Consider the following 24,672-nt stretch of genomic DNA (forward strand, 5'->3'; position numbering starts at 1 on the left):
TCGATTAAAAAAGTTCCGCACCTTTCCAAGAAAAAAAAAAGGTTTTAGATGTTATTTTAATTCGAATTAACACGTTTTATCTAAATTAAATGAAAAAGGAATTATTTTTTGCGAATCAACATGTTTTATCTTGATTGAAAATTTTTTATGTGGTAATATTAATTACTACATAAAAATGACTACATTTTTATGTGGTAATATTATTTCCTATGAGCTGCACAATCAGTCTTCCCGATGAGCAGACCTAGTGCGTTCTCCAGAAGTGGTGTCTATTCTTTCAGGACCACCACAATGGGTGAGATACTGTTAGCCATGTTAATTTAGACTTCTAGTTTCTGCCACACTAGATGGCAGCTAAAGGAAGCTTTGGATGCTAAAGTGCACTAGGAATTTATGGAATGCACTAGGAAATGCCAAGAGCCATTTCGCCATAATATTAATTACAGAACAGTTAATAATAATAAATTTAATGTTAAGTCGCCAACTTCTCACGCCAAATAATAAATCAAACGAATGAATGAATAAAATAAGTCAAATGAATCCAATTTGCACTGAGCTGATGCATACGAATAAGTCAAATAAATCAATTTATGCTAAGTTGTTGCGCCAACAAAGTAAAATGTACTCATTTTCGAACATTATAATGATGCAATGAATTTTTGCAGACACAACTAAATATTTAAAACTCAGCGTTAGAAATCTATATATCCGTATTCAGTTTTTGGTTCATTTAACAAAAAATATTTGATAAAAAAAAATTATTGATATTTTTTCTCAAATATTAGCATAAATTACCTACCTTTACGCTTTTTGTGTAAAAGGGTAAATTCAAATATTACATAAAAGCATCTGAGGGTGAGTGGGGTGGTGTGGTTTGCTTATTTTTGCTTGCAAAAGGGTAGGAAGGGAAGGAACAATGCTATCCGGAAAACACTAAAATCCCTTATTTTAAATTTTCTTTAATTGAAAAAATTAATTAAATAATATGGGAACGATTACACTGGGAATATCTTCAAATTTAAAAGAAATTTAAATTTGAAAAAGGAAAAGGTTGGAGGAAATTTTTTTTGAAGGGTGTTGCAAGCAAAAGACAACAGGAAAGGTGTTGCAATCAAAGCAAAAGACAACGGGAAAGTTGTTGCAATTGAAGCAAAAGACAACGGGAAAGGTGTTGCAAGCAAAGCAAAAGGCAACGGGAAAGGTCTTGCAAGCAAAGCAAAAAAAACAATGGGAAGGGTGCTGCAATCAAAGCAAAAAAACAACTGGAAGGGTGCTGCAATCAAAGCAAAAAACAACGGGAAGGGTGTTGCAATCAAAGCAAAAAAACAACCGGAAAGATGTTGCAATCAAAGCAAAAAAACAATGGAAAGGGTGTTGCAATCAAAGCAAAAAAAATAACGGGAAAGTTGTTGCAATCAAATAAAAAAACAACGGGAAGGATGTTGCAATCAAATTAAAAAGACAACGGGAAGGGTGTTGCAATCAAAGCGAAATAACAACGAGAAGGATGTTGCAATCAAAGCAAAATAACAACGAGAGGGATGTTGCAATCAAAGTAAAAAAACAACGAGAAGGATGTTGCAATCAAAGCAAAAAAACAACGGGAAGGGTGTTGCAATCAAAGCAAAATAAAACGGGAAGGGTGTTGCAATCAAAGCAAAAAAGAAACCGGAAGGGTGTTGCAATCAAAGCAAAAAAACAACGGGAAAGGTGTTGCAATCAAAGCGAAATAACAACGAGAAGGATGTTGCAATCAAAGCGAAATAACAACGAGAAAGATGTTGCAATCAGCAAAAAAACAACGAGAAGGATGTTGCAATTAAAGCAAAAAAACAACGAGAAGGATGTTGCAATTAAACTCAAAGCAAAAATTAACGGGAAGAGATGTTCCGATTTTCTTATGTAAACATGAGATGGGATTTCTTTATTTTTGCAAAGAAGGGTTCAGGCAGAGTCTAGAATTGGCAAAACATGCTAACGTAATATTTGTAATGCTCTGAAATTTAAATTTGTTTCATTTATCAGGCGCTGAAGAATATCGATTATCAGATCTTTTATGAACCTTTAATTTATCTGTAAGTCGTGGTGCTCACAATAGTTTCAAGTGACACTGATATTTTGCAAGCATCTCCGAAGATGTTTAAAAAATATTTTGCTACCACTGAAAAAAAAATATTCGACAAAAGGAGTTGCAAGAGGATTAATTGTTTGAACCCTGTTAAAAGTGTCAGAAAGAAATTATTTAAACTAAGAATACGTGAAAAAAAAATAAAGACATTTAAATTCAAAATGCTTTTTTGTTACAATTATATATGACCGTGAATCTTCACGTTTTGTTTTTAACTAACACAAAATAATGAAAACATTTCAAGACGAAAATCAATCTTTCTTAATACAGCAAATGTTATAAAAGATTTTACATGGCAAAACTGTATGATTGAAGCGTTTAAAAGAGATGCCAGTTTTTCTAGCTTTTATACCAGAAATTTTCAAATCATTAAATAGGATTTTAGCATTTATATTAGAGTGCTTTTGTAATAGGATACCTGCAAGTGACATAGTGCGGGTATCTCGAATCTGATTGGTTGTTGAAACGCGGCATTTGTTTAAGTTAGCAACTGTTCTTTCCATTCTATTTCGAGTAAGCCAAGCCCGTCAAGTATCAACTCTCTTACACATTCTAAATTATTTCACAAAGATTCTTACTCAAAGATTTAAATTCTTTCTCTATATATTTACACAGAGACTTAACCCAAAGACCGGCACTAAGCCATGTGGAACATAAACAAACTTATTATTCACTGAAGTTGCCAAGTACACAGAACAAAAATATATCGCGGTTACAATAAAGTACACAATCAAATAGTAAATCTAAGTTAAGTAAAATAAGTAGACGAGAAAGAATAATATTTCAACTCATTCGATGTGCGTTACGGCTTTGTATTTAATTAACTTATCATTAATTAACATTCTAACTTATTTGGAGAAACTTGGTTCAACTTTAATACGCCAGATTAGCTGACGCCATAGGTCACATGTGTGGGTATGGGAGATATTCTTCTTGAAGTGCAAATACCCAATTGCAATTCCAAAATATTGAAATTTATTTATTTTAAACAAAATACCGTTCGTTGCTTATGTAATGTTACCACGTAATAATTGCATCTTTTTTTTATTATTAGCCAAAAATTTTTTACATAATACGACAAATAGTATTTTATAAATAACGAAAAAAAGGTAAAAGAATTGAGACAACTTTTTTTTTTTATGTTCTGAGGTTTTTTTATGTTCTTGCGTCTATATTCTGTAACCGTTTAAACTGATAAAGATTAGCTGGCGCTGACGTTATAGGTCACATGTGTGGGTATGTGAGGTTTTCTTCTTTTTGAACTGCAAGTACCCAATAGAAAAAGAAAGAAGCGTTTAACTTCATACGCTCATCTTAGTCGATGCAACTTTTGCATGGAGACACCATTTCAAAAAGCATGATATCTTTCAAATCTTCCAAAAATAAATTACTGCGCAAATAAATATTGAGGAAATGTTTCTATAGCTTTGATCATCATCTGTATATTACAACAATTTTGTCGAAAATTGTCTTATATGATTCGAAGCTTTCTAACGCAGCTTCGAAACTCGATTAAAATGCTAAATACAACTTTAGTATCTCAGACGATTGCTAATTTTGTGTACTGCCAGACATTGAAATAAGGCTCGTGTCGGATTCATACATTAACGAGTCTCAGATTTGTATATGATTATGAGTTAACACGCGAAAGCGTATCGATTTTCTAACATCTGATGTCTAGCAAACTACGTAGGAATGTTTTTCATTTTGGCTCTGGTTTCATTGAAATTATATTAAATGCAGTAAAAGTCTGTTATAACGACAAATCATAATAGCAGATTGAATTGTCGTTATTGTGAATTGCCGTTATAAGCAAATGCGCACATCTAATGTTAAAATGACAATAAAAAAACAAAAAATTAGAATCTTTTTCCTTTTATTTTGATTTAAAATGCATATCTAGAGTAGCCATGTTGATGAAGACCACGAGAAGCTCCCATGGTTAGCCTGACTGTAAGGGAACCATGATCCGTCTACCACTGAAGATATTTCACGTCAGCACTGTGGTCGGTGCAAGCCGGATGCGGAATCCGGATCGACCTGTCATCACCAGGATTCGAACCCGGTTCACCTCATTAAAAAGCGAACGGGCCTAAGATATATTTTATACCTTATTTTATACCCGTCGTTGAACAGCCAACCCAATTTTTTGAGTTTACGACTACTAATGTTCAACTCCGTAGCCTTGTAGTTCTGAACCAATCCAGAAGACTAAGAAACTCCTGGATCAGTACCCCCAGAGGTTTTGATTTGTTATAGGAACATGGAGTACTTTGCGACTCGACAGATTTAACGTGAATCAGTCACCATTTACGACGCGAGGAGTCTTCGGGCCGGCTGCGATCGAACCCACGAACTCTTGGACATAGACGGGCGGGGGAGGTGGGGCCCTACCAACTAGGCTATCGGGCCTAAGATATGGGAAGTTTATTTCTCACTTAACTTTAAACTTTCAATAGCGATGAAACAGAATTTGCTATGCAAAATTTTTCTCGCGTTGGAAATTTACTTATTAAACTCCAATGTGCCTTTGCTGTGTTCAGACTTGCATTATTTTGTTTAAACGAGAGTTTTCTTATGAATAAAATCGAAAAAATACTTCAACTTAGATTAAAAGCAACGGTAATTAAGACGTTTTTTTCTTCTTTTTTAGCCCTGTAAATACCATAAAATAACTTAAATAGTTTATGTGTAGTGCTTGACAAAACCATTTAAAATCAAGTTTATTAAACCAAGAATAAAACAAAAAAGCATATATTCTGCTACAAAACGCAAGATTCTGAGTAAATAGGCAAACTATTAAATGGAGGAGGGAAAAAGCCGATTAATTTAATTTTCATTTCACTAAATTAATTTCCGTTACATTCAATCTTTCGTAAACTCTGTTTAAGGCAACATAAATCCTTTTTGTTTATTCTATTTTCCTCTTTTATAAAAATCAATTGGAATGACGTCAATTAACCAAAGATCCTACTTAACACATGGATTAAACAATCAAATGTAGTTTGGCAATTCAGCTGCAAATTTGTTTTGGAATTTTTTGTTTGAATTAAACAAACGGTTCGCGAAGAAAAAATTACTTCAGTAGAAAATGTCGGGAAAATTGCCTTTTCTTCTTCATTATTTCGAACATAAAACCCACTTAGGAAATAAACGAATCGAACCGTTTAAGCGCTGTGCATGACAAACAACTCCTTAATTTTTTTGGAGAACTTAAGTAGATTTTTCTAATGAGTCTTCAGAAGAATTTAATTAGCCACCGTAATGGTTTAACTTTGTTTCTTTATTGCTGGGTGAATTAGGGGTTATTTAAATAAATCTATCAACTGACGAAAAATAAGAGCATATTTTTATAGCTTATTATTATTTCAACGTGTTCATTATTTCAAGACATTGTTACATAACAAGTTAAATTAAAAAAGGAATTAAAGCGAATGAAATCTAGGGGAAAAAATTCAAATGCCAGCTTAGATCTCACTAAACTTAAGGATCAACTGAGGTCTTTACTCGAGTCTAAAAGTCAAAAGTGAAATTTCATTGATTTTAATTTGCTTTCTTCATGCTTGAAAAGTAATGAACTAGATATGATGTAGTGCGTCAAAAAAACGGACCCCCTTGAATAACTTTTGATCTAATGATCGTATGCTAGTTAATTTGCGTTAATATTTTAAGTTACGAAATCAGACAAAAACGGACTTTCTTTGAATTAACATGCTTTTTTTTCAATAGATTCGGATTTTTGATATCAAAATATAGGGGAAAGTCGCAAATTGAGAAGTAATGTCCCCATAGTTTGGTCAGGAGAGCGATCCAAAGTTTGAACTTCTTTAATTTTTGCGTATTTCACTATATCCCGAGAAATTTTCAAGCGAATTGCAAAATTATTGAATACAACTATAAAATTCGTTTGTCCAAAGATAATTCCATGACCAAAATAAATTTTATTTAATTATTTAATTTAATAATAGTCGAAAAAATTTTAAATTGTAAGGTATAAAGTTTTCAGCGTTACTTTAAAATATGTAATTTTACATGGCAAAATGTAATATTTTGTGCGAAATTGGTTGAATAGTTCATAAGAAATCGAATTTTAAATACATGACTTCTTTAAAATTCGTTTTCTAAGGAACTATCCAATCGATTTCGCTCAAATTTTTTATGTCAAAATACGCACTTTAAAATTATGTAAAAAATTGTATACCTACCTTACAATAAAAAAAAATTTCGACTATAATTAAATAAAATAATGATAAATATTTACTAAAATTTATTTTCTGCATGCACTTAAATATATATACTAAATTTTTTTTTCATTATGCATCATTATGATGTCTTTCTCTAGCTTGTGCTAGTTGATTTTCAACTTAGCCTTCATATTTATGAATGACAATAATTAGATTAAAAAAATAAATCTGTACTTTAGATAGATATTATTAAGTATTTTTGTCAAAATATAGCAACTCCTTTCAAAAATATTTCAGGCGGTGTGTATTTGAAATATATATGTGGTCAAAATGGGTTTTATTAAAAATTGTTACCTCTTATCATTCTTTTCTACTAAGATTCTTTATTTGATTATTATCAAGCCGGAATTACAACAAAATTATAATCAAATATAGCAGCTAGAGTTAGAAAGGCTTAAATCTGAAATGTTAGTATCGACAAATAGAAAGAATAAATTCAACTGTTTAAGTGGCATGCAACGTAGGTAGGTATACTTTTTAAGTCGCACTAGAGCTTCACAATGGCTATCGGCTACTGTCTGGGATACTTCCCTAAGAATTATTCGAAGACATGCTATCATCATCATCATCGAAATATATCTGGGCGCCTGGGGCCGTTAGCGGCCTTTTTCCCATTCGTCTTGTATTGTGGTCTTTAAGGTGGTTCTTTATGGTAATTGGAATGCAATTGGAATAAAAGGAAATTAAATATTTTGTATTTTAGTCAAAATTACGTCACTACAAAAATGAGCTGCCATCGGTCTGAGGTTTATGTCTTCTCTAAAGTTTTCAAAAGTAAAAATTTCGTTGAATCCTGCGCTGTCACAATTTATGGTCGTTTCGAAACATCTGAAATTTAACTTTGCGATATGATGATCTAAAAAATCTATGTTGAGGTCGCGATGTATGTTTTTATTGCGGATAAACCATCTTGCTTTTGTTATTTTCCTGCGGATTTTATTCTGGCATATTTTGAGTTTTTTAAGGAGTGATGTGGAGATGTTGCACCAAGCTGGAGATGCATAAGTTAGGATGGGACGGATCATCGAGATGAAGAGTAAACGTTTAAGTCTGAGTTCCATTTTGGGGTTCTGAAGAAGGATTTGTAATCTGTGACAGGCTGCTTGTGCTNATCCAATGAGCGAGGAAAGCGAGCATCGGATTGCGAAGCAATCCAAAATAAACTGCGAAAGCAGTTCGGGGAGTTGGTGAGCGCCAGCGAGCAGGGGGCGAAGCCTCCTAGTATATATATAAAACTGCTTCGTTCCTGGGGAAAAGTAGAAATTGTTGAATACTTTAACCCCTTAACTTGTGCGCTCGAGTTAATTCGAGCTCGCTAAACAGGCCAAACTGCGCAGACTCGAGATAATTCGAGCGGCGTTGTATTTTATGCTGCCATAATTTTTCACACTCGAATATAATCGAGAATTGAAAATAACAATATGAAAGCTAAGGAAAAAAAATCTTTTATTGATATTTATCATTTACATAGGATTGTAAGCTATGACACTTATTTATTCAAGAATAAAATATACAGAGATGCCAACTTGCTCCGAACAGCAAATATAAATTTTAAAGTGGTAGTTTATCAATTGTGATTCTTGGTTTAATAAATTCAATTTAGTAGATTTTTATCCACCACTATTTCTAAATACTTTATAATACTTATGTCATACTATACCTTTTAAAAAGCTAGCAAAAATAGTCAAATATTTGCAAAATTTACTTTGCAGTTATTTACCGTTTTTTTAAAATTATTTTGGCGTGTCCGGAGCAGTTGGAACTTCTGAATATAGCCTTTTTCATTGGAACAAAAGCGCAGAATATCAAAATTGTCTACCAGAAGAAAAGACAATATTCTAAAGTGTGTTTTTTTTCATTAAAAAAAATTGACTTTTTTGGCTGTTTTTTTTCTTCAAAAAAATCTGTGCGTTAAGGGGTTAAAGAAGAAAATAAATTTACTCCTCCTGAACACCAAGTTAAAACTGAAATGGTTTTACTCCTAGCTTTTCCGTCTCACTTTCACCCATGCATGCCATCGCAATTTTGATCCTCTGCGGACGGGATGACTCCCCTGCTTTGGTAGCCTGACGACCTGCGCGCGAAGTCGAGCACTTTACGATAGAACAGTTTAAAGAGGACCGATACGGCGCACCATCGGGCCAGACGCAGGCTGATCAAAGTGATCACAAACTCGCTTACTGACCGTAGCCAGTGATACTTGACTTCGGCGTTCGACTTGAAACGTCTTTACGAGTTGTCCACTGAGAGACAAAGTGGCATGCCATTTTTATAATATGTTGCTTTATAAACTTACACAATCAAAAAGTGAAATGAAAGCCTCGCTCTTTCGATAATCTCCCTGCTTTTGATACATTAAGCAATATTTTTATTTTCTGAGCTTGAGACTGTAAAATATAAATTCTTTAATATTTATTTCATTAAAATGGTTTTACCGTTGGTTTGGTGCGATAGAATGGTACGATAAAATTAGGATATGAATGTTCATTGTAGTTGTTTGTTGATTTGAATGACATACTCTAACACCATCATCATCATCATCGAAGTATAGCTGGGCGCCTGGGGCCGTTAGCGGCCTTTTTCCCATTCGTCTTGTAATGTGGTCTTTAAGGTGGTTCTTTCTGGTAATTGAAATGCAATCAGAATAAAAGAAAATTAAATATTTTGTATTTTGGTTAAAATTACGTCACTACAAAAATGAGCTGCCATCGGTCTGAGGTTTATGTCTTCTCTTAAGTTTTCAAAAGTAAAAATTTCGTTGAATCCTGCGCTGTCACAATTTATGTACTTTTCGAAAAATCTGAAATTTAACTTTGCAATATGATGATCTAAGAAATCTACGTTGAGGTCGCGATGACATACTCTAACACCATAATTCACACACAAACATAAATATTTATATCATTCATTTATTACGGTAGATAAAATTTTCTTGTCTCTATTCAATAAATCATAATTGTAAAACATATATAGTTTTTTTTTGTTTTGTTTATGTCCATGACTACCAAAATTCTTTAACACTTTTAACACTTATTTAGGACTGTTCTTTACTCTGGAAAAATTAATAAGTAATGATCAGCTAAGAATAAGTTTACTCTAACTATAAATGAAATGGGTTGACTATTAACGATTTTTTTCTTTCCGTCTTGCTTTTAGGGCTGCTCGCCGTATTACATTTCCAATTTTAATAAAATAGTTTTTAAGAAACTCTCGATATTTGTTCAGATCATTTTAGATTGGAAAAGCATTACGTTCTTAAATACTCCTTTCGGAATTTTAACGCAAGTTTTTTTCCTCTGGATGCTGGTGAGTCTATTAATATTTGAATGAAATAAATATAATTAAAATGCTTGAGGAAACACGGTTATTAACCACACTATTTCCGAATGTGACATTTTAACATCTAACTGTCCTCACGATATCTTTCAGTGAAGCACTTTATAAGTTTTCAGAATTTCTACAAGATGGCGGCATCATGCTCAGAAATATCTTATTGTCGGAAAACTGCATGGAAATAAGCGACTTTTTCATCGAAAAAGCAGTTCTGATTCCTTTCAAAATGTGGCTTATAAGATCCAAAGCTCTTCCATCAGCTATTTCTTTTTAAAAAGAAGGGGAAAAAAGCATGGGATTACCAGGTAAGCATCGAGTCGAAGACGACAGGACATGGTTGGCTTCCCGACATTTGCAGAACGATCTGACGCAGGCGATGGCATCTACATCTCCGCACTCTTTGTCACTTGAACATTCCTGACCTGTTAAACAAATAAACGAGCAAATCACAAATAGTTCATGTACTAAGATATAAAAGATTTTAAATTCAAGACTATCGGTTATAGGGTGTTGTGATTATTTTTCTGAGTCGTCGCCAATACAAACATACCATATGTCAGCAAAAAAAAAGGATTACTCATAACTCTTGAATGGTTCGATGGATTTTCTTCCAGTAAAGTGTCATAGAAATATCACAACGAAATCTTGTAAATTATGCATAAAAGTTAACTGTAACCGTTACGGAATAGGCTCATTCTGACGCAAAAACGCCTTTTTTATAAGTAACACATCAATATTTTCATTTCATTCAATTTAGCATGCGAAAATAGCACCTGAAACTGAATTTTAATAAAATTCTGACCATTAGGGAGTCTTCTAAGACGGTGTTTCAAAAAGTGTGGTACGCGTACCCCCAGGGGTGCGGGAACAGTTTCGCAGGGGTACGCGTTCTTATGCGAAATATCTTGCAACAAACGAAATGTTCAAAAATTTTTATTTAAAAACAAAGCAAGCCATTAAAATTTACGATTTCGTCTTTTTCTTTTGACTATTTTTTGCTGAGTTAACAGTTAACCCCTTGGGGACGGGTGATTCAGAAAAGCATTCGAACAAAATCAGAATCAAGTTGCAATTAAATAAAAAACGGTAACTTAAATGTAGTCGTTACTAATTTGACAGACTTACTTTGCTTTTATTTTAATTATTGTTAGTTTAATCATATATATAATCAATGTTAATTCAAAGTATAACTAAATAGTTTTATTTTGAACAAAGTAATGGTGAATTAAATAAATCAAAAAATTATAACTCCGCCCACAAATAAACTGCTAAAGAAATACTTTGATTACCAGTTTTATCTTCTTACCCTGATTGATACGGTTTTTTGCTGTCACGTATTTGTGACAGTCGGCGCGAAAGGGTTAATAGTTAGTGGTGTCAACAGCCAGTTGTGATTTTTAACTTTTGTGCAATTTTTTTACAGTAAGGGTTTATAATAAACTCTACTTATTTTGATTACTTTTATAAAATATAATTTTTATCCATATATCTGTTATCACAGCAAAAACAATATCATCCTTCTTACTGATGCAATAAGACAAATGAATCTACGGCATTGGTAAAAACAGATTTACTTAAAGCATCACTTAGAAATCGTAGCTGCTTATAAGTATTTCATTGAGTGATTTTAATAACTGTACGAGTAAATGACATCCCAAATTTAAAAATAAATAAAAAAATGGCAGAAAGAAAAGTGGTAGTTATTCATTGCCTAAAGTTGTTAACCTATACAAGTAAATAAATCTGGCCACAGATAATTGAAATAAATAAAAAGTGGTAATAAGATTTAAGTTATTCGTTGCGTAAACCTATCAATCGACGCAGTGATGCAAAATTGACTTCAAATTAATATACTAAATGGAAGTGGTAGCAAGATTTTCTTTTCTCAACTAAAAGCAAGTAAAATATTAAAATAAAATTCTCCTTATATAGCAATTCGTACGTAGGCATTTTATTTACGTCGTTCTGGAGCTGCACAATGGGCTATTGGCGACTGTCTGGGAAATATTCTAGGGGATGATCCGAAGACATGCCATCACACTTTGTCAGTCCGACTACCTGCGCGTGAAGTCGAGCACTTTACGGTAGAACAGTTTAACGAGGACTCATACCGCTCACCCTCGGTCCCTACACAGGCTGATCAAAGTGAACACCCACCCGCTTATTGACAGCATCCAGTGATGCTTGACTTCGGTGTTCTGCAGGAAACCGTGTCTTTACAATCAGTCCACTGAGGGACCTAGCAATTTGTTTCAATTGGGTGCTTGCTCTTGAAGAAGAAGGAGATCACAATACCCACACGAGTGCCTGTGACGTCAGCACCATCTAAACGTTATTAGCAAAATGGTGTATTAAAGTTGAGCTAAGTTTCTCTACATAAATTAGAACATTAATTAACGTTACGTTAATTAAATACAGAGCTGTATCGCACATCGAATTCGTTGATTCGTTCTTTCTCGTTTACTTAACTTAGATTTATTATTTGTTCAAGTATTTTACAGTAACCGTGATATACTTTTGTTTTGTGTACCTAGCAACTTCGCATGCATAATTAGTTTGTTTATGTTCTACGTGGCTTCGTGTCTGTTTTTACGTAAATACGAGTAAATGGTGAAAGAATTTAGAATGTGTCACTTAAGAGAATTGATGGTTGACTGGCTTGGCTAGCTCAAAATAGAATGGAAAGAACAGTTGCTAACATTAATAAAAGCCACGTTTCAAACAACCCATCAGGATCGAGACACCCACTCTACGTCACTAGCTGGTATCAAATTAGCTCCCTCCTACGTATTACAAAAGCTTCAGTAAAAATATGCTTTAAAGACAAAAATTAAACTTAAAATGGTTGCTTTTTTATCTGAATAGCAATATTGGATGGATCCTAGAATAGTCCATCCCGTGGCGATTTTTTTTTTAAAATCTTGCCGAGCAAGTTTAGAAATCTCGCCAAAATAGGTTTTCAGAAGATATTTCGAGGAGATTATTTTGTACGTCCGATCACGGCCACGATCACACCACCAAAATTCTTTAACCTGATTAGTTATGTGTTATGTATACCTACGTGAAAGTTAGATTCCATTAGAGAAAAGGTAGAAGGGTTTATTTTTTCGCCATTCATGCTTCTGATCTCTTGCTGTTAGAATCATCGTTATTATTTCATTATTTAACCGTTATTTCGTTTATTACCGTTTATTATTTAATTTTTTTCTTATTCCATTAAAAAATATTTTTATAAATTTGTAATAATTTAAATTTTTTTTAATAGTCGAAAAGCAACGCTGATCCCTGTAATAATCGCCAATTTGGCGAAATTTCAAAAAGTCGCCAAGAGGTGGGTTTTCAAGGATTTCACATGAATATTTGGTTTTTCATTCAAAAAATAAAGAAAGAAAGATAGGAAGAAAAGCGGCAAAATTATTTTAGGAATTCTTATTACCGCATTGAAACAATATATGAGTGACCAGGAAGATTAGATAAATAATTTTAAGTAACCAATTTGGATGTAGCGGATTTGGATGTCACCAATTTTTAATAATTTAGTATAGCACTCATAATAAAGGTTTACTAAATATATAAATTAATATACTGTCATTCTTTTCTTAATAGCATTTTCTACATCCTTGAAATCTAAAAATTGGGCTTCAATGAATATTATCTCGTACAGAAAGAATATTCCGCAGATTTTCATTGATTAGTTAGTGCACTTTTCAAGAGAGGCTGAATTTTTATTAAAAGAGGTTAACAGTGGTGTTAATGATACCGTGATTCACCGAAATCAAGAGAATGTCGATATTCACCGGTGAATGTCAACAATCACATAGTCGCTTTGGTGAATGTCTGAAATATTTGTTATATCCGATTTGATATTAATTTATTCATTGATATTATTATATTTATTCGATGCTTTAATATTGGTTGAGGATAGATTAGGAGAAACCCTGATGCACGTTAAATATGTCGGATCACAAAGTCCGCCATGTTCCCATAACAAATCTCTTGGGATACTGAATTGGAGATGGATCGTTCTCCGGTTCAGGTCAAAATTACGATCCGTGGACGAATGAATAAATGGGTCCGGCCTATAAACGGGTGTGATGTATGGGTGAGGCAGAAGTGGAATTCTTTGCAATGAGTGGTGCCACTGGAAAACAAGAACAATGGCACTCCCTCTGCCTTAGTGGCAACAACTGCATGAAGTGAATAAATCAGATGCGTCCATTTGAAATAGAAAAAGTACTTTCAATTTAGATCAGCTCTAGCAGCAATACAACGATGTTTGAATTTTGCAGTCTACCAGTTCCGTTGGATACATAGCAGTTGCGAGCGTGACAAGGGTCTGAGGATTGAGAGAATTGACACGTCTTCCCCAACACACTCGATAGGATTCAAGTTAGGAGACCCATTTTTTCCAGCTCTCCATACACTAATACCACAGCAGAGTAATAATGATACTGCAGTAAACGTTTCAGATTAACATATAGTGTAGGGGCCACGAACCCATTATTTCTTTTTTGCAATAAACGATTCAAAAAGATCAAAAAACGACTTTAAATTATTAGATTCAAACGTATTTGTAACAAGGAGGCCAACATTGTGTTGGAAATTGAAAATTCTGAAGCTTAACTAATTTGGGATAATCCAATTTGGTTTTTCTTATAACGTTATATATATATATATATATATATNCGTTAAATATGTCGGATCACAAAGTCCGCCATGTTCCCATAACAAATCAATACCTCTTGAGGTACTGAATTGGAGATGGATCGTTCTCCGGCTCAGGTCAAAATTACGATCCGTGGACGAATGAATAAATGGGTCCGGCCTTTAAACGGGTGTGATGTATGGGTGAGGCAGACGTGGAATTCTTGGTAATGAATGGTGCCACTGGAAAACAAGAACAATCGCACTCCCTCTGCCTTAGTGGCCGAAGACAGCAACTGCGTGAAGTGAATAAATCAGATGTGTCCATTTGAAATAGAAAAAGTACTTTCAATACAGATCAGCTTTAGCAGCAATACAGTTCCGTTGGATATGTGAGCAATTATTCTTGAATAGCAGTTGCGATCGTGGCAAGGGTCTGAGGGTTGAGAGAATAAACACGTCTTCCTAAAGCATCCCAACGCGCTCTATAGCAGGGGTTTCCAACTAGCATGAGACCGGGGGCCACAGTTAGAAACACAAATCAAATGGCGGGCCGCAACTTTATCAAAATGTTTTGTAGGACTCTTTTATGTTTGAAGGAACATTAAATATTACTGTCAGTCTTTTACCAAGTTGTACAAAACCAAAGTATTGAATTACAAATTAAAATAGGAAGTAGATTTTAAAATATTTAATTGTTATTAATAACATTTTTAAAAATATTAAACAAATAATAAAAATTTGGGCTACACTAACTTAATGTGCACCTATGTATTAAACAATTAATGTGCAACAGATACCTAATTGTTAAGGTATTAAAACTTACATAGTAGCACACAAAATATTCAATGAGAAAATTGAGGTTTGTCTACTGCAACCACCAGAGAATAGATATTTGTAATTTAAATTTAAAATTTACAAACGTGTGTGAAAATATTTTTGTCCAAAATGAGAGGTTTCAAAAAGTTAAATCGGAGAATTTCTTCGAGAAAATTTCTGATACGCACATGCTAAGTTATGTTCACAAAATACAAAAAAAAATGAAATAAAAAAGAGCAACATACACGATTATTTTTGTATTTGAATAAATATTTCCTTGGATGCAAAACCTGAAAAATAAATTGCGTTGCACAGTTTGTATGTTAAATTTCACAGAAACGAAGAAATTAGATTTTTATTAACGAGAAAAGTATTTTAAACCCATCTAGATTTTTTACGAAAATTGTCCTCAAAAAAATGACAACTAATGTATTTTAGTTCGCGGGCCACCAAAAATGGCTTCGCTGGCCGGATGCGGTCCCCGGGCCGCCAGTTGGAAACCCCTTCTCTATAGGATTCAAGTTAGGAGACCCCCCATTTTTACCAGGTCTCCATACACTACTACTACAACAAAGTAATCATGATACTGCAGTAAACGTTTTAGATTTACATATAGTGTTGGGCCACGAATCCATTATTTCTATTTTGCGATAAACGATTCAAAAAGATAAAAAAAATAACTTTAAATTACTAGATTCAAACGTATTTGTAACAATGAGGCCAGCATTGTGTTGGAAATTGAAAATTTTAAAGCTTAACTAATTTGGGATAATTTTCCAATTTGGTTTTTCTTATAACGTTATATCTTGATTGACAGTTTAGTGCACGAGCATATTGTATAAATTAGGATATACTAGTAGACATATATATTTCAGTATCTGGTGAGCGATCGAAACTATCCGTAAGGAGAGGCGAAATTTGTTCCTGAGGTTTGATGAGTAGCTGAGAGCAAGGGATGGTACAACTACAACCCTAGTTAATCAATATGTTAGTAAATATTATTGTAACAAATTAATAATGTAACTTATCCTGAGTTACCTAAATAATAAAAATGGAGGAAAAACGTTTTTCTCCATCTAATAACATAATACAAATAAGACAACATTCATTTCCTGTCACAGAATGTACGTGAAACTGGAAACGACAATCCTTTAAGGCTATCGTGAGCAGGACAGACACACAGTTACAGTCACAGCCAGACTTATTGGAAACTTACCCTCCCAAAAACATTCCGGCGCCACAATCCCAAGCATGTCACGTGATGCACTTAATAGCTCTTTATCTTGGACATAATCCAGGAGAATTCTTTTCGCCAAAACCCCTTTAGAAAGAGAGAACAAAAACTGCACTCCGTCGAACGCAGTCACGAAATTCATTATGTTTTCATGCTCTGTTGGCAAAGAGCATATTTAAATTTTGAAATATTATTCGATTTTGAGCATTACAATGATAATAATCCGTTTATTTCGATTGTGTTGATGTTGAAGAATAATCTTGCAATTCTGAATATGTTTTCATACTTTATAGTGCCGTTTTATACTTTTCATCTTAAAATCAAATTAGTTCAGGAAATATTTTGAAGAGCATTATACCACCCATTTCATTAGATTTTAATCAAATTTAAAGTAAGGAAAATACATTGACTTCACTTATTGTGTTCTCTTCTCAAAAAAAAAAAAATAGTGGTTATTTAATTCTTATTTTTCTGAAACAGCTTTTATAATAGATATTATTGACGATAAAAATATTTTACGAGAGATTACGTGACTGTTATAGTTTTTAAGACTAAAGGGATAACTAACACTAAAAAATAATATTTTACTGAAGGAACGAAGATGTACACTGTTTTATAAAGGGAGTTTCTTTATTAGAAAGAAAGGTTAGATTTTTGCAACGTTTGACAAGAATGGGATGATAATCCAGAAAGATATTGTCAGCTTGGCACCTTCGGAACATTCATTAACTCCGGGAGTTTCAGTTTACCAAAATTTAGCTCGATAATAATTAAGTATGTAAATATTTAAAAAATTTCGAATCACGAAAAAAAATAAAAGCACTGGAAGAAAATGCCCAGGAAAAAAAAAAGCCCCGGGAAAAAATAGTCCTCCAATTTATCGTTCGATGCAATTTTAGCCGTTGTACCCAAAATAAATGAAAGAAAATAATCTTTCGAAGGTCATTAGTTATTTTTTAAGCAATTAATTAATTTAGAATGTTTAATTTGTAGTTGACTGAGTATACTTTTAATACAATTGGATGTAATTATATAGTATTATAATTATTATATATTATTATAATTATTATATATTATTATAATTATTATATGTTATAATTATTATTAATATACGTATATTATTAATATTACAGGAGATTTGGCCGCTATGATCTATTTATACACTTGAAATATTTAAATAAAGTATACGTTTTGCTACCACTTTAAACTTAATAGAAAAAGCTACGAGAAATAGCTGGAGAATATGCCTAATCTCTACCTTAATAATCCTCTATCTATTGCTATTACCTATTGCTATCTATTGCTTTAGGAAACATATCTTAGAAATATATATGGGCAGATCTCTAAAACCTTTAACTTTTGATAATAAAAAAAAAAAAATAATCGACACGCTATTTTTACACCTCCAGAATTGTTTGAAAATGTATAAAATATCAGAAAATAATCGCGAACATCGAAAATTTTGATGCCCTTATTACAATAAACAAAAAATTACAATTTTTGAACTAATCTTTCTAGGTTTATAATCACAAACTGTCACTCGGTGAAGTTACAGTTACGATGTCAAGACCGTAATCAGACGCAGATCTAAAAAGTAAATGTTAAATCAATCAAAATTTTGATCACACGTTTGTCATTGCCTAATTTATTTTATGTGTTGTGTGCATTGCATTGCGTTCCATCTGAGTAAAGTTTTCGATCTATTCTCTAGGTTGTCCAGACCGTAACCTCAGGATTAATTAATTGAATTTAACAAATCAGAACTTAGTTTTTTCCCTATGTTTTACTAATTGAAGATATTTTTTGACTGAAAAAAATTAAAGTAAGCTTTTTTATACATTTTATAACAATTTAACTTAATATTAAAATTTTTCAATTCATTTATGATACTAATAATTTTGGATGAAAAATAAAGGGTAAATATGGATGAAATTATTAAAAAGAAAAAATTGCTAAATAAAAGAAAAATAGGTTCAATAAGTTTATATGTTTATTGAATAAGTGATACTTTTGTCATTTTTATGATTTTTAATGAACTGTATATAAAACTAGAAAAATTAGTTCAAAATTTTTAATTTTTTGTTTGTACTTATAAGGGCATCAAAATTTTCGATGTTCACGATTATTTTCTGATATTTTATACATTTTCAAACAATTCTGGAGGTACAAAAATAGTGTGCCTACTATTTTTTATTATCAAAGTTAAAGGTTTTAGAGATCTGCCCATATATATATATATATATATATATATATATATATATATATATATATATATATATATATATATATATATATATATATATATATATATATATATATATATATATATATATATATATATATATATATATATATATATATATATATATATATATATATATATATATATATATATATATATATATATATATATATATATATATATATATATATATATATATATATATATATATATATATATATATATATATATATATATATATATATATATATATATATATATATATATATATATATATATATATATATATATATATATATATATATATATATATATATATATATATATATATATATATATATATATATATATATATATATATATATATATATATATATATATATATATATATATATATATATATATATATATATATATATATATGGGCAGATCTCTAAAACCTTTAACTTTTGATAATAAAAAAAAAATAATCGGCACACTATTTTTACACCTCCAGAGTTGTTTGAAAATGTATAAAATATCAGAAAATAATCGTGAACATCGAAAATTTTGATGTCCTTATAAGTAGAAACAAAAAATTACAATTTTTGAACTGATCTTTCTAGGTTTATAATCACAAACTGTCATTCGGTGAGGTTACAGTTAAGATGTCAAGACCGTATGTTAAAGTAAATGTAAAGTAAAGTAAATGTTAAAATCAATCAAAATTTTGATCACACGTTTGTCATTGCCTAATTTATTTTCTGTGTTGTGTGCATCGCATTGCGTTGCATCTGAGTAACGTTTTCGATCTATTCTCTAGGTCAGTGTTTCCCAAAGTGTGGTACGCGTACCCCCAGGGGTACGAGAACAGGTTAGCGGGGGTAGGCGTTCTTATGCGAAGTATCTTGCAACAAACGAAAATTTCAAAAAATTTTATTTAAAAACAAAGCTAGCCATGAAAATTTACAATTGCGTATTTTTCTATTGGCTATTTTTCGCAGAGTTAACAGTTAATAACTAGTGGTATCAACAGCCAGTTGTGATTTTTAACTTTTGGGCACTTTTTTTATAATAAAATATACATTCATTTTTTTATTAGTGGTACACAGCGTTGCAAAAAATTTAGAAAGGGTACACAAAACTCATAAGTTTGGGAAACTCTGCTCTAGGTTGTCCATACCGTAACCCTGTCAAACAGTAACCTCAAGATTAATTAATTGAATTTAACATGTCAGAACTTAGTTTTTTCCCTATGTTTTATTAATTGAAGATATTTTTTGACTGAAAATAAATAAAGTAAGCCTTTTTATACATTTTATAACAATTTAACTTAATATTAAAATTTTTCAATTCATTTATGATACTAATAATTTTTGATGAAAAATAAAGGGTAAATATGGATGAAATTATTAAAAAGAAAAAATTGCTCAATAAAAGAAAAATAGGTTCAATAAGTTTATATGTTTATTAAATAAGTGATACTTTTGTCATTTTTATGACTTTTTAATGAAATGTATATAAAACTAGAAAAATTAGTTCAAAAATTTTAATTTTTTGTTTATACTTATAAGGGCATCAAAATTGCGATCCAAAAAATTCTAATGTGATATAGTCAAGTGTTACTTATAAAAACTTTAATTTGTTTAGTAGTAAATCGGATGCCATATAAAATGTGAGATTTTTTTCAGATTTTTTTTCCAACGACCGTAATACTTAATGCTAGATTTTAGATTAAAGAGATATAAGACAAAAAAATAAGGAGGAAGGAAAAAAAAACAATTCCCAAGGGTAAAAAAAGGAAAACATGTCTAGGTGATAACGATTGTTGGCTTGAAGTATACTGAAGACGAATTTAAAAAAAAATTGAACAAAGGAGAAGTGGGTGGGAGTATTTTTGAACATCATTACTCGTCAAAATAACTGCCTTACAATACATTATTCCAGGCCATTTACCGTTAGGAAGTGTTTCTGGAACACAAATTTACTACCTTCAGAGAGGGATAATAAATATAAAAAAAATATTATCGCGTCTTTCGTGTTAAGCTTATGGCTCAGATAGCTCAAATGAGCTTCTAACACCTTTAAAACTATGCATGTGTTGCCAGTCCTACGATTCTTAGAACATTTTATAGTGGTAGCGAAAAACTATAAACTCCACAATTGAATCGAATTGTGACAATCACTTAATGTCATTTAATTAAAAATATATATATCTGTATGAAAACTTTATTCTAATAAACTTCTATATAGTATCTTAACTTCTATATAGTATCTTATCGATATAGTATCTTAAAAAATAAAATTTTAGATAAAACCAACGTAAAATTACTACTACTAAAGCCACATTAAGACGGGATTACAGCCCCAAGTTCCAGATGACCAGTGTCCTTTGCCTGACCCCCTCATCAGCTGTAGAAGGAAAGTATTAATAGTAGAAAGATCAAAGAAAAGCAAATAAATAAAACTAAATTGAAAAAAATATTTAATTGCGACATTTTGTGTTACAAAATTTTATATTTTAATAAATGTTCATTTCGTTGAAATTTTTTTCCCTGCACTTTTCTGAGAACTTTACTATTGACTTTTAAAGTGTTACAATTTCCATCGAATTCACAAAATATAGTCATAAGTAAATATTGATTTCAGATTGTAAATGCACCTTTATACGAGTAGTTCAAGGTATTTTGTATGCTACAATGTAAGAATTGAGGAACTTAACAAGATATATTTGTACAAAATATTGAAATTGTACAAAAGAATTACCAAGGAAATAGCTAGATATCAATATCACACACTCACTAAATCTGTAATAAGTATCTCATTGCAAAAGGATTTTTAGGGGGAGCATTCTGGAACTAGGAAACTATTACAAATGATGCCTAGAATACAATTGCATATTTTTTCAGTTAACTTTACAAATGAGCAAACCAATTTTTTTGCTGAATTTATGGTATTTTTTCAATATTTCAAGCAAACATGGATTCAAAAAGGATCAAATGCGATAAATTCAATTTGTCCTAAGTTATAATTCTCATAATTATCACAATATTCGTTTGAACCATACTTTTGTCACATACTTATACATATTTGTCTAAGAGTCATGGTAGCTCAGAGTTAGAGCGCTCGCCTGCCAAAGAAATGTCCCGGGTCCGAACCCCAGCGATGGCTGGTTGATCATGAATTCTGCACCCAGCTCGCACCGAATACAGTGCTGGCATAAAATATTCTCAGTGATAACGGATCATGGGCTAGAATCCCAGCATCGTCATGTTAACAGTGGGAGATTTTTTGTGATTTTCCTCTCCATGTAACGTAATTGCGGGTTTGTTCCATCAAAAAGTAATATATATATATTTAACACGTTCACGCCGGGGTGACCCACCGGTGGGTCACGCTAGATTGTCTCAGCTTGGCGGCGCACCAGAGTAAAAACTGGTAACAAATAAATTTCATTTTTTAGTTTTTTTCCGGGAATAATAAAAATCCATAACAACCAATTGTTTTTAACGGATGAAATTTTTATATTGAATTGCTTCTTCGCCGCGATAAATTTCCTTACAGTGAATTGTTATTATTGAGAATAGATTAACTCCTCCCGAATATTATCTAATATTGAAATAGTTCTTCTACCAGTATTTTCTCTTTTCCCGTACCAGTATTTTCTCTTTTCCCGGCGTGAACGTGTTAACTAATTAACATAAGAGTAAAAACTTCGAGTCTTTTTTTAATCTATAAGATCTAACTTTTAGCCAACTGGAGTCAGAGCCGGACAAATGTTTCAGACTACACCTCCCGACAAAAATCATCTTCGAGCTCAAATACTTATTATATTTATATTTCGAGAAAATAACTTTGCGTGCACATAAAGCATCCCCTTGCACTAAAATACAAAAAAAGAAAAAAACTTAATCGATTTTTGCAGAGTGTGTTTTCGAGTGCTATAGAATCGGCGTTTTGTTTTTGAGAGACGAGATGTGTACAGTTGTATTCCAATAGTTGACTAATGCAACTGTAGCGTGACTACGTGATAGATCATTCGCCTCTCACGAAAAACATTATGAAGTTGACTTCGGCAACTAAACACTCAGATGACATGACTATTTGCAGACAGATAAAAGGTTTCGGTAATAGAAGAATTAGAAAACGGTGCGGATAACTGTTTAACGGTCTGGAACAATTTCTTATTTTATGCTGTCAATGGCTTAGCATAAAGTGGCTCTTAAAGTTTAGTACTCACGTACTAATACTCATCTGAACTCATCATCATAGAGATATAAAAAGGCGGTTAGCGCCCAGTATCATATTTATAGAAAAGTGTATCGTTTTTCAAGAAAGTAAAAACTGTTACCATAATTGTTTCTTTATTAGTGTTTGTCTGGGAGAAACAAAAGACTCTCCTGATGGACGGTAATGTTTGTTTGTAGCTGTCAGGAAACGACTGAAATTCGTTTTGTCACAAAAACTCAATTTAGGCAATAAAATGCTCCATTGAGAAACAGAACCCCAGTTGAGAGATAATCACTCTAGCTAGCTGGAATAGTGTCGACGTTTGAATTGACGATATCTTTCTTTCAACGATAAAATGGCATTAAATTCTCTTTGCAGAGGTCACAAATAAAGATTGAATTTTTTAAAACCGCACTTCTTGCCCCATTTGAGCAGATTAAAAAAAAGAATTGGTGAAAAAGTGTCCCACCGGAACAAAGCCAGTTAATAGTCAATATACCTGTCCTATTAAAAGCCAGTTAATTGTAAATATACTTATGCGAATTTACGATATTGTATATCATTTACCGTTCACTGGAGGGCATTAGAAATAATATTATCTCAGGTTTCAATGATTGCAGCCTTCAGTTCTGTCACAGACTGAAACTGCCTGTCTTTGATATTTACTCAGGATAATACAGCACGTTTTTCTTGGGAATTAAGATAAGGAAAAAGCGCCTGGGAATGTAAGCTACTATCTAAAATCCATCGGAGAATAAAAGCATTGTTTTGGTAAAAAGTCCTACTTGGGACTTTAGATATCTCTGCCAACAGCAGTAAATGGGTTTCTACCACTTTTTGGTATTCGGTAGCCTCCATGAGGTATGGAGAAAGCCAGATTCATTTTACTACCATAACAAAAACCTTAACATTAATGAACCTACACTTTGTCGTATAATGGAAAAGAAGTCATGCCAATCTCACGTCATGAAAATCGGAAGCAAAGTCAAATTCTTTTTTTTCTTCTTCTTCACAACTCTCTTTTGCAAGACTTAACAGCCAGGTGGGGACTGAATAATGGTGTATAAATGTTTCTACACTGTTGATCTTAGCATGGTTTTTCACTAAGTCGGAGGAGATTATCCGAAAAAATGTTAGAATCTTTCTGTTACTTGCAGAGAGAATTTGTGGTTCAAGTTGAATTTTCTTGAAGAACAACGCAGATTGCAAAATCTTTGAGGGGACGATTTTTCGATAATAGGGAATGGCTTGTGATTTACCCTCATCACAATTTTCACGGAAAAGGGTATCCTTAATTAGGCAGTATATGGCAATGGCAGTCAATTTCAGTCTATGGCAGAACTAAAGGCTGCAATCTTTGAAAACTGGAATATAATTAATGCTACTGTGCAATACGAGTCACTTGGATGTCTCTTTGTCTAGCTGCCTGGCACCCTTTCATCCCATTCCTCCCTTCAAGGCACTGTTTGGGATCCCATATGAAATATCACTCGACAGTATTTCCCATATATATCGGGCAAACACCTTAGAATAAATAAATAAATAAATTAGAACTGTAGGTTTTTCATAAAATCATGCATTGTCAATGTAAAGAAGTATTTTAAATCAGAAGGAGAATTTTCTTGTCTTACAAAGGGAAAGATATAAAAAATCATGAATATCCAATAACTTTAACACTATACTTGGAGATTCAGAATAACTTTTTTAGTTCTGTCTTTTCTAATATATAAAAAACAGATATATATATATATATATATAGATATATATATATATAATTTGTATATGGCTAAAACTTGATAATCAAAGGTAAAACAAATCA

At 32.0% G+C, this 24,672-nt stretch overlaps 1 protein-coding gene across 1 annotated transcript in view; it reads right to left on the reverse strand.

Annotated features, from left to right (window-relative positions):
- Nucleotides 1–24,672, reverse strand: part of LOC107452715 (uncharacterized) — a 107,222-nt gene that overhangs the window by 36,393 nt on the left and 46,157 nt on the right. Inside the window, exon 2 of the mRNA XM_016069285.3 lies at nt 10,008–10,127. Within this exon, the coding sequence (XP_015924771.2) occupies nt 10,008–10,127 (120 nt within the window). The remainder of the gene's footprint in view (nt 1–10,007; nt 10,128–24,672) is intronic.

The sequence above is a fragment of the Parasteatoda tepidariorum genome, chromosome 3 (assembly GCF_043381705.1).
Source record: "Parasteatoda tepidariorum isolate YZ-2023 chromosome 3, CAS_Ptep_4.0, whole genome shotgun sequence".
NCBI classification, from domain to species: domain Eukaryota; kingdom Metazoa; phylum Arthropoda; class Arachnida; order Araneae; family Theridiidae; genus Parasteatoda; species Parasteatoda tepidariorum.